An 11,547-nucleotide genomic window follows, 5' to 3' on the forward strand; every position below is an offset into this window, starting at 1 on the left:
CTTAAAATGAATTTGTTCGTCTCAGTGGGGACGGCGGTTCCATTTCTTAACACGGACCTTTCGTCATAGCCACAGTTTTAGGCAAAGTTTTCCCTTAGGGGGCTGAAATGTTGCTCCATAGTAAACACTTGCTAGCCACTAACCATGTGACAATCTGTTCATGCTTGCATCTCATACAAACCTGCTGATCCTGCTTGGTTAAAAGTTCTCCTTAGTAGGGCCATTTCCATCCATTATGCTCCAACTTCTGGACTTGCTTGTTACGCTTCCCAGACTTCCCCTCTGCTCTTCAGTTACAATGCAGCATGTTACCCAAAAGCAATCAGGAAAACCATCCTGTGTTTCAGTTAAAAAAAAAAAAAAAAGAAGCAATAATAAAAGATGCAAAAAAACATCTTTCAGCTTAAGTACAGTCTCACTGGCAGCTTCGTTAGATGATGCCTGTGAAAAGTTATGTTTATAATCACACACACACACACTGTCTGAAGCCACGGCAAGCCGGAGCCTAACCCAGCAATACAGGGCACAAGGGGACACACCCAGGATGGGACGCCAGTCCATCACAAGGCACCCCAAGCAGGACTGGAACCCCAGACCCACCGGAGAGCAGGCCCTGGCCAAACCCACCGTGCCACCGCACACCCTATATTCATATATAGCAATTTAAATATTACAGACTCTAAACAAGATAAACTGTCATTTTAAGGACAATCACAGGAACCATATCCAAGGTAGCCTGCAAAATTCTCATTTTGAAAACACGCTAGTGAAGTAATGCCATAAGTGCTGCGTGCTGCAGTGTATGCTAGGTGGGCGATGCTCTTAACTGATCGCACGACATAGAGGAGCCCAGCGTCAAGGGATCATTTATTGCGTTTCCTCACCAGCTACCCTTGAGCCATTGTTTACCCCAGTGAACCCAGGGTGCTGCCGCAATGCAGAATCCGAGAGCGGACAGGACCGCGCTTGTTACATTATTGACCAAGAGCACAATAACACACACCGTAGCCTGTGGACTGGGACAAACGTCGAAGAGCTTCAATAATATTTAGTTTGGGTGCCTTCAAACTGGAAACTCTTACGTGCTTTAAACACTTTAATGTTTTGTGTGTTGAAGAGATGCTGCTTGCAGCTGGGAAAGAAACAATAAAAAATCTGCTTCATTTGTAGGGAGGCAAAAGTATGCAGGTATAGCGAGCAAAAAAGAAAAAAAAAAACATACAAACAATGGATCGCGGTATTATTTATTGAGAATAGATCTGAATCACTTTTGCTTGTGTTGGTACTAATTTCAGTATAAAATGTGGGTTTGGAACAAAATCTGCAAGAATGAAACAATAGAAGTTGAAACCTGAGGCAGATAAAATATATGGTATAATTTATTATACTTTCGGTGTTATACATTTCAAACTGGTAACTGTAGTAGATAATAAAGCACAAAAGTACATACTTTAATATTTATACAATTTCTTCACGAATTAAGGAATTTGAAAATAAAATACCATCTTAGATTTTGCTCTGTATGCTCATAATTAATCTATGCTGAATTCTGCATTAATTATGTTCCTCTTGCTTAATGCATTTAAAATAATAGGCCAGTTTTGCACAAACACGGAAATTATATTTGTGTACATCACAATGGCTAAGAATAATGTATACTTGCTAGTACAAATCAGAACACTTATCACAGGAAGCTTACATCGGAACTATTTTTCTGACCTGGAAAATATTAGGGCTGAACTCGGGTGAAATATTATGGCTTGTACAGTGGATTAAATCTGAACAAACACTCACAAATGGAAGGGGATACAAATTTGCACTTTATTAAGATATGAGAGATTAAAACAAAGCAACAACAAAAAAAACTAAGTGAACAAAAGGAAATAGCACCTGTAGTATGTTTTCTCTTCCAGAATACAAATGGAAATGTCCTACTGACGTCCAGCCTGCTGTAAGGAAAAGATGGCTGTTTTATTTTAATTACATCATCTGAAAAGTTAATAGATTACTAGGACTACATTTAACACAAGAAATTTGACAAACATTCGATTAAATGAAAAATTCTGCTCAGGAACTCCTTGTTTAAACAATTATGCTCTACTGTTTGGTCATATAATTTACACAATAATAACATTTAAATTTTTATCTTATGCGGTGCTTTAACTCTTTGCTCTTGAAATTAAGTTGTTTAAACATTTCCTGTTAGAAAGAGATTAATTTCCAATAAATTAATTGGCTTCCAGCCAGTCATGCATCAGAAATCCTACGCAGTCCTTGCTCACGTATTATGAACCGGAGGAAGGAAAATCCTCAGTAAGAGCCTTTGAAATAACAATGCACCCCCAAAATATAGGGAAAATCATGACTCTACATACAAACACTAACACTGCACAATGCAACTCATCTAAAGAATGCTTTCTATAAAGGGGCATTCTTTTTCAGAAACATCATTAACTAAGTTCAACACTAAGGCTTTGTTTTTTTTAAAAAGTTTGTTCAGCAGTACAAAATACTACAATAAATACAGTTTCATTGGAAGAAGCCATTTCTGCATTTTGCAAATGGTTTTTAATTGCGTCACTTCATTAGCCTTTCGAAGTGCAGTGCATACTGATACAACTAGGTATAATAAGAGTCGAACTATTCGAATCATTGCCGTCATTCATCCTTGACTCAAGACTGCTGCTTAAACTTGTGAAAAAACGGACCTTGTGTCAACGACATGTACATCCAGTTCCGAAGAAGTCCACAAAAGGTTACAATCAGGAGCAGTGACATTCATATTGAACGAATCCAGCCGTTAAAAGCCCTTTTCAGTGCAATTTTAACATCAATGCAGTGTTTTCTTTCAGGAAAATGCCATAAATAACATGTTCATATCCAGATAATACAGAGGAAGAATCAAGAACGCTAGTTACTTTAGCGAGGTTAAAAAAAAACGTGTATTTTTTCTATGAATTGTGTTTTTAAAATGTAGGCCACTATGCAAGAAATATGGTTTATTACAGCAAACAACCAAGTGAAATCCATACGTAACATTAGTAGTAAAGTTCTGAGATTTTTCCATTTTTAGTGGACAAGCATGAGAGGTTTTACAGCGTTAGAAAAAATAACCAAATGTTGTGACAGTTAAGCCTATTTGTGACATAAGTGACACAAGGCAGCCCGTTACAGGACAGCAAAAACATGAGAAATCACAGCCTGGAGATACGAAATAAAGACAAGGACACTTTATATCTAAAGAAGACTTTAAATCAGGAGCAATGTTGAATATTGATTATGCATTTTTGGTATCTTCTTTAAAAATTCAATATTGGTTTTTCGAAGGCATGTGGTAATCCAGAACTTTTCCAGTTTAAAATGTCACAAAACGCCGAGCGCCTGCCATACTAATACTAGGCTCAGGCGGTAACGCATAACGACTAAGTGTCAGGGCCAAATCCAGTAGATCCACTTTAAGCGCATTTTCGTTTACGATTAAACGTTCGCCCAGTTGAGCCGCCCCACCCGTCCAAACGCACAAACGGTTCCACGAGTCCAGCACGAAACATCACCACAAAGACGACAACATGTTCTAATTCTACATCTCGCACGGTGCCCCTCCGTGAAACACAAAACGGCGCGCTGACGCCGACGTACCAGCCTGTCTGTCCTCGCAGTTTCCCTTGAGATAAACTCCTCGAATGTCACGGAAACATCTGCAGGCCACTTGCCACCACCGCCACAAAATCAATCATCCTTTTAATTAGGAGGACCCTTCCATCATTTACTAAAAAAAAGGACATTAGTCCCCCTCAAGGCTTATTGCTTAGCAGCTGCCGCCAAGGAATAAGCAAAGACAGCAAATTAACTGCAACTTGCAAGTGAATCGATTCATTCCCTTGCTGTTAAAGTTGACGGAATAATGCCCCGTAAAATTAAAATGCATTTGTAAACCGTTCTAAAATACACAAAATCATTAATGTGACCGAAACATGCATTTACCACGTACGGCATGTGCAAACGTACAATTTAAGAACGACTCCCGATTCGAACGCGTTAGTTTTATTGCACGGTGACTTAGAGTTCTTCGTGATTGCTTTCGCTTACTCTCCACAGCGCTTCCGAAGAGCAAGACCACTAAACGCAGGGAGGCGCGCGGACTTGCTCAGTCCTTACCCTAAACGTTCATTTAACATCCGACACAAAACTCCTATTTGCCAGCTACATTATTTCAATACGCTCATGTCATTTTTAACAAAGCTAGACATACAGTATACGTCACTACACGGCATTAATCCAACATGTGCCTGCTATCATGGATATTACTACACTTATCCAGTACATTTTTACAGTCATGTACCATGGCAAAAAAAAAAAAAAAATCAGTTAGAATGTAGGGCAGGAAAACTAGAAGGGGTGTGGTGGCGCAGTGGGTTGGCCCAGGTCCTGCTCTCCCGTGGGTCTGGGGTTCGAGTCCTGCTTGGGGTGCCTTGTGATAGAGTGGCATCCCGTCCTGGGTGTGTCCCCTCCCCCTCCAGCCTTACGCCCTGTGTTGCCAGGTTAGGCTCTGGCTCTCCGTGACCCCACATGGGCCAAGCGGTTTGGACAATGTATAGGGCAGGAAAACTCATTTGTTCCTCACTACTACATAAAAACAGTGCAGGAAGAATGTTTAAGACATTTTACATGGTTTTTTTTTTTTTTTTTCCCAAAACATCTTATTAGGTTTTATTTCTCATTGAATGTTTTTAATATTATTGCACCTCTAAAGCGTAACTATATCTATGCGTTACCTTATGTACCATTTTGCACCGCGATCATTGCCTTTATGCATCTGCATTGTTTTGTGGATTTTTCTGAAAATTTTTTTCGTGATTTAAGATAATAATGATAATAATACGTTTTAAAGTGAGAGCTGTTGGAAATGCGAGTAGCCTAAACATGAGCAAATGACTTCCATACTCTTCTCAGCGGAATGGTGTGCGAATGGTAGCTAATAATGAAGACTTTAGTTTGCTTCCAAAGACGTGATGATCAGTCTTATTAAACACAGTTGCGTTTACGTCGCTATCAGTATAAGCATTTGGTCCCAGGTTGAACAGATTTTTCACACTGAAATTATATTTTGAAAAACAAGTGAAAGCCACTGGTAAAAACTGCGGACATGAGGATGGAACGAGTCCTCCAGCACTCGGCGAACAGCGATCCTTCCTACCGTGGAATGCCGTCAGCGACTGAAACGTTTATTGGCACAGATCCCGAAACTTCCCGGGAACACCTCGGCGTGTTTTTTCCTTTGACGGCCTTCCCGTCGGAGCAGAGGAAACTTCGAAGGCCGGAGCGTCGGCACAGCGCGACCTGCCAAAAAAGCTCGAGGGGGAACGACAAGACAATGCAGCACGTTTGACTTTCGTACTCTCCTTTGCAACGTTTTGTTCTGCCCGGTTCTGTCAACAGAGCAAAGCGCTGTGTGGGATCTCCGATCCTGGGACCAAAACCAACCCAGGATATGGGGCAGGCAAATAAAGCCTCCGTACTGCAGGCTTACAGCTTATATGTGAGAAATAGGAAGAGCTCTACATCCAATTTGGGGAGACTGGCATCTGCAGCATCTGTGTTCCGAGGAGCAGCTGCTACCGCTCGGCGCGTGAGCAGACGGGCATCTCAAGAGCCACCGTGCCAGGACAGCAGCCAGTCAGCAGCTCCCACACCTGTCACACACACCAAGAGCACCAAAACCGCATCTTATTCTAAGTGCTTTTTTAACGGAGGTATTTCACTTAGCTACGTATAACGGCCAAAGTTGGGATGCAACTCATTTCCCATCGTTTAAGGAAGACTCGTCATTCCCGGTTTGGGTTAAAAAGGTTGCGAGTAAAGCACGAGAGAAAGGTTTTTATGTAAATTTTCATCGGTCTCACCATTCGTGCCGCCAGAATGAGGCGAGCGGTGTGATCTCTGACATTTTACATATTACGGTTCTCCTTATGCAAATACGAACCATCGCTGCGGTTCCAACCAGCCCTAAAGACGAACGCTGCCTAGATATGGCACCGAGGAACTAGGTGCGTGGAATCTTTTTTTCCCCCCCTTCTGTCCTAATTCATTTAGCTGACGCTTTTCTCCTAAGAGACGTATCAATGTTAAGCTACTTACTGTGATTTACCCATTTATACCGCTGGGTATTTTTAGTGTGGCAATTCGGGGGTGGTACCTTCACTGAAGATACTACAGCAGGAGAGAGAAGTCAAACCTGCGACCTCGAGGTCCGAAGGCTGCGGCTCTAACCGCCACGCCACCTAATGCTTAAAAGTAGGATTCCGCGCAGTTACAAAGGAGTACCTTGTCAACTCTGCCGCGAACCAATCGGGGTACGTTCAAGAAATGGCGGAAGAGCGGGTACTTGGAGAAAGGACAGCGGTGGATTTGAGGAGCCCTTGGACATTTCCGGGCCGCACGAGGCGCTGCGAACAGCCACAGGTGGCTGCTTTCTGTAGTCATTTTCTCGCTATCATCCTACTCCAAATAAGACAAGAGAGAAAAAAAAAAAAGTGCAAATGCCAGTTAAGAACTGGTGTGCGAACCAAGAACCACGGTGAGATGGCGAAGTAAACGATCAAAATAAACCAGGTCCTCTCAGTTGTGTTTCTTGAGCCCACATGTATGTTAGTCCATCCTACTCGTAACGCACAGCTCTATTAGTGCAAGAAGTAAACTAGGGAAAATTCACGATGGGACGTCAAGCTGTACGATTAACGAACGCTCGCGACGTATCTAAAAACGCTCGGAACGCCGCTACACTTTGAAAGGAGACTTCACAATATAATCTTAATGTTGATTTCCCGTCGAACGTATCGAGCGAAACACCGCGTTACTCGCCCAGGAAAAATAATTTCCCAACCGATTCCCAAAACGCGAAACCCGTATTCGTAGCCCGTAAGTTACCTCACGCCTACGATAACCACCGTTATCTTTCCGGTCAATTATTAAATACATTTCACATAAATATGCCTTCGATATTTTTTTTTTTTTTCCTGAGGATTCAGATATTTTCATAAATCGATTTACAAAAATTAACCGCTTGAGATTATTTCCGAACGGTTTCGCGCCGCTAGATGTTCTTACGCAAGCGAAGGTTGCGCAGCCGCACTCGCGGCGCGCGCTTTACCAACATTCGTACATTATATTGTGACATCCCTGACCGGAAAAAAAAAAAAAAAAAAGACTATACAAAAGATTCCTCCTTCTAAGAGGAAGATAAAAACGCCACACCGTGACCAGTCATCTGCATGCGAACTGGGAGGGTGCTTTGCCGTGTGGTTTACTGTATTTTACTACGCTAAATGTCAACAGGTTTGTATCTAGAAAGGGCACAGAGAGGCTCCGAGTGACCAAATCTTACAAATACACATCAGGACCGCGGGTATTGCAGCGGCTACCCCAGTTTGGTGATCTGTAGACTCCCGTTGATCCTAATCGTGTCGATGGCCGGCAGGGACACCACTCGGTGGTAAAAGTCAAACAGCTGGTGCCCATCTACGAATATTCGGAACCGCTGGTGCTCGCAATGAATCTCAATCTGAAATAAGGATTTAAAAAAAAAATAAAAGAAAAAAAGAGAAAGAGAGAAAGGAGGTGGATGGAGGGAATCATCAACACAAAGACAGTGCTCACAACTATGTGACATTACTATATGAAGGTGCGCTATTTATATTCCAGATTTGGGTGTTTGCAGGTCCCCAGGCGCTCGGAAATGTGCAAAAATATGCGTCTACCCCCGACTGAATTATGCCGACTCCCACGATACACATCGCTGACGGAGAAGCTCAGGGAAGAAACTTTCTTAGGAAACGCCCAGAAATTCTGGAGTTTTTTTTTTTTTTTCCCCCCTCAAATGTAATTTCAAAGCTGTAGTTGCATTAAATTTCTATCTCACAATTTTTTCTCCCCCCCTTCCTTTTCCCTGAAAATTTCACTTTCAACTGTGCCGACAGTATTAGTGCTATTTGTCTACTTTCGTACACGTTCGCAGTATTCCAGTGTAGCATTGTTATTTGTATAGTATTTACCGGTGCGTTTTCTTCCAAATTTGTCACTTTATACTTACTGTGTTACTTTAATGTTGTTCTGTTATATTAAGTGTGTGTGAACGAGTGTCCATCATGTCAAAGTCCTCGCATGTGCAAATGTATTTGGCCAGTAAAGTGTTAACGAAAGGCGGGGGTGTAGCGGCGTGGCGGGTTTGGCCGCGTCCTGCTCTCCAGCGGGTCTGGGGTTCGAGTCCCGCTTGGGATGCCTTGCAATGGACTGGCGTCCCGTCCTGGGTGTGTCCCCTCCCCCTCCGGCCTTACGCCCTGTGTTGCTGGGTTAGACTCTTGACTCCCCATATGACCCCGAATGGGGCAAGCGGTTCAGACTGTGTGTGTGTGTGTGTGTGTGTGTTAATGAGTAGTCTGCTGTAAGAAATGGTCAGAGAACAATTTCTGATTCTTCACACCGCAGTCGTCAATCGCACAATTTAAAGTGGCGTCAGTCGGTCTAGCCTGCGTCGAAGAGCCTGCTTTAGGAAGCTTTGCGTGCGCCATCTTAGTTCTGTGTCCTTTATATATTATCATATCAGACCTGATTTATGATAACCTACTTCCCATAATCAAAACGTGAGCAGCCACAAGGTAGCGATTCGGATTGAAAAAGGATGCGAGATTCTGGTGATCCGTTTCCACTGCACGACAGGACTACATAATAACGTTAAGCAAATCTTAAATAATGTCGTGCCACATCCTTTCGTACGGGGGGTTATGAGCTAGAACTAAACCACCGCCCTCAGAACAGCAAGGTATTATGGGAAAAGGCTGTTTGAATGGGCCACTAAGCACAGCACGCAGGCAGGTACCCTAAAGGGCTGGTCTTCGATGAAGGGGAAGTAGGGGATGGGCTTCTCCGGCTCGCCCCACGTGCCCGAGACGCACGCCTTGCGGAGGAACTGGCGGTCCACGAAGCGGGCGCACAGCTCGAGCGCCACGTCGCCGGGCGGCTCCTCCTCGGTGCCACAGCCGCACGTCAGGCTGATGTCGAAGCTGGCTGACGGCAAAAGGCCACCGTTAGCACCGGAGAAGCAGAGCGGAGGGGGCGGCTTCACATACGAGAGGACGCCCACGTGTGGCGTTCAGCTTCGCGACGCTCGAAATAGCAAAGAAACACAGAACATCACACATCGTCGCACGTTAAAGCAGCCATGACACCACTAGACCGGTTTCTCGGTTTCACAGAACGGTAAGGAGCACAAACGACAGCTCCAGGAAGGTATCAGTTCGAACGTGCGCTGTATTTTGCGCTTGGTTCCGAAGCGTTAGCGACGGTGGGGACATAGCGGACCACGGCAGCAGAGGATATTGGGAGCTTAACCGAGACTTACTGTAAACTCGACTAGAAAGCCCACCCATTTACCGCTTTTACCCACTTTATTAAGGAATGCAAGCTCTTATTTAACAGGCATCACGTAAAAACGCGGGGGGCGCGGCGGGTCTCGGGTTTGAGCCCTGCTTGGGGTGCCTTGCAGTGGACTGGCGTCCCGCCCTGGGTGTGTCTCCTCCCCCTCCAGCCTCGCGCCCTGTGTTGGCGGGTTAGGCTCCGGTTCGCCGCGACCCCAGTCAATGTGTGTGTGCATTCAGCTGCGGTAGCGTTACTCTAGTTAGAGTTATTTACCCGTGTATACAGCTGGGTAATTTTACCGGAGCAATTTAGGGTAAGCACCTTGCTCAAGGGTGCTACAGCTGGAAGTGTGAGTCGAACCTGCGATCTCTGGTTCCGAAGGCAGCGGATCTAACCGCAGGACCACCAAGCCAAAATATTTCACCTGGGGAACGATACTCGCGACGCTGCGACCGCGAACGCTTCCGAAGGGGAGATCGGCCTCTCCGGTCGGTCGCACGGGCGCACTTCGTTTTCCCTTCCTGCCCTTCGAAGCCGGCGGGATCTTTACGGCGGGAGGATACCTCGCTAAGCCCTATCTTCCTTACAACGTGATCGACACTCGAACGGCAGCCCTCGGGGATGGCTGTAGGTTCACCTCTCCGGCTCGGGATCCACGATGCCCATGACGACGATCTTCTTCCCCGGCCTCATCCCCCCTTTGATGCGACCGCTGAAGGGGACGGCCTGTTGGGCAGAGCACGAGAAGGCTTTTTTTGGGGCAAAGGAGGGTAACGCGGCGCAAGGGACGGGCGCAGCCGCCGGAACCGAGGTACAAACTGGGGTATTACCAGTAATTTCACATCCTCCTTGTCCGGGGACGCCAGTCCTGGTGTTACTGAAGAACTGCTCGAAGGTCCATCTTCCGTTTTCTTGCAGCACGCAGGCAGGGAGATGCACACAAAAAAGGGAGACGGGTTCTCAAACTGAAAGTGGACGCACGCGCTTCGCACTCGTCTCGTGCACACAATTCATATTTAATACATCCTTTCTCACGTCCTCGACGTGCAGGAAAAACATGCTTTTTCGGCGCCGCACTTACTGACTGACTGACTGACTGACTCCGTACCTCGATACGGCCCGGGGCGAGAGCATGACGGGAGCTGTCAAACGTGTGTCACGCGGAGCTGCGCGGCTCTACACGCGTGTCACCGTCACGGCATCGCAGCATCCGAGGTGCGCGAGCGCGTCACGTTAACCGGACCGAAGCGCGGTCCCGAACGTGTCTGCAACCGAAGCCCGAACTCACGCACAAGGCTCACGCACAACACTATTATCCTATTCGGCTATTCTCTCTCTCTCTCTCTCTCTCTCGCTCTCTCTCTCTCTCTCTCTCTCTCTCACATACACACATATAATATTGTGACGCTCGAGCGGCCGGGAACAAAGCGCGTGAGAAAGACCGCGTGATGTATATAGTATGGAAAGAGGAGACGCTCCCGGAGGCCGCGATGCCCGCGTCTAACGTGGAATCCCGCGCCCCTTTCTGCCTCTTATTAGACGGCCCGCACTGCTGGTAGGGTTTATACTCACAGCAGGCGCGTCGCTCTCCGAGCCCGACTCCGCCATCTTGTGCACGGCAGTAGTGCGGAGCAGCGCCGTCAGCGGAGCGCAGAGCAGAGGCGGTCCGTTCCCGGTACCCAATACAGTCCCAGTACCCAATATAATTCCGGTGCCCAATACAGTCCCAGTACCCAATATAATTCCAATACCCAGTACAGTCCCGGTGCCCTCCCAGTACCCAATACAGTCCCAGTACCCAATATAATTCCGGTGCCCAATACAGTCCCGGTGCCCTCCCGGTACCCAATACAGTCCCGGTACCCAATATAATTCCAGTGCCCAATACAGTCCCAATGCCCTCCCAGTACCCAATATAATTCTAGTACCGTCCCAGTGCCCTCCCAGTACCCAATATAATTCTAGTACCCAATACAGTCCCAGTGCCCTCCCAGTACCCAATACATTCCCAGTACCCAATATAATTCCAATGCCCAGTACAGTCCCAGTGCCCAATACAGTCCCAGTACCCAATATAATTCCAGTGCCCAATACAGTCCCAATGCCCTCCCAGTACCCAATACAGTCCCAGTA

The 11,547-nt window shown here is 46.0% G+C and overlaps 1 protein-coding gene across 2 annotated transcripts; it reads right to left on the minus strand.

Annotated features, from left to right (window-relative positions):
• Nucleotides 1–4,508: 4,508 nt before the first annotated feature.
• LOC108933545 (galectin-related protein-like) lies at nt 4,509–11,074 on the minus strand. 2 transcript variants are annotated; one of them, XM_018750699.2, is made up of 5 exons: nt 10,987–11,074; nt 10,245–10,325; nt 10,052–10,140; nt 8,876–9,059; nt 4,509–7,561 (listed from the first exon to the last, which is right to left on the minus strand). In XM_018750699.2, the coding sequence occupies exons 1-5, from the start codon at nt 11,020–11,022 to the stop codon at nt 7,418–7,420; spliced, it is 534 nt and encodes a 177-aa protein (XP_018606215.1). In that variant the 5' UTR covers nt 11,023–11,074; the 3' UTR covers nt 4,509–7,417. The 2 variants fall into 2 exon arrangements, with proteins under 2 accessions (XP_018606215.1, XP_018606214.1); XM_018750698.2 differs by lacking the exon at nt 10,987–11,074 and adding an exon at nt 10,504–10,734.
• Nucleotides 11,075–11,547: the final 473 nt, after the last annotated feature.

This window comes from Scleropages formosus, chromosome 16 (assembly GCF_900964775.1).
Source record: "Scleropages formosus chromosome 16, fSclFor1.1, whole genome shotgun sequence".
Lineage (NCBI taxonomy): Eukaryota > Metazoa > Chordata > Actinopteri > Osteoglossiformes > Osteoglossidae > Scleropages > Scleropages formosus.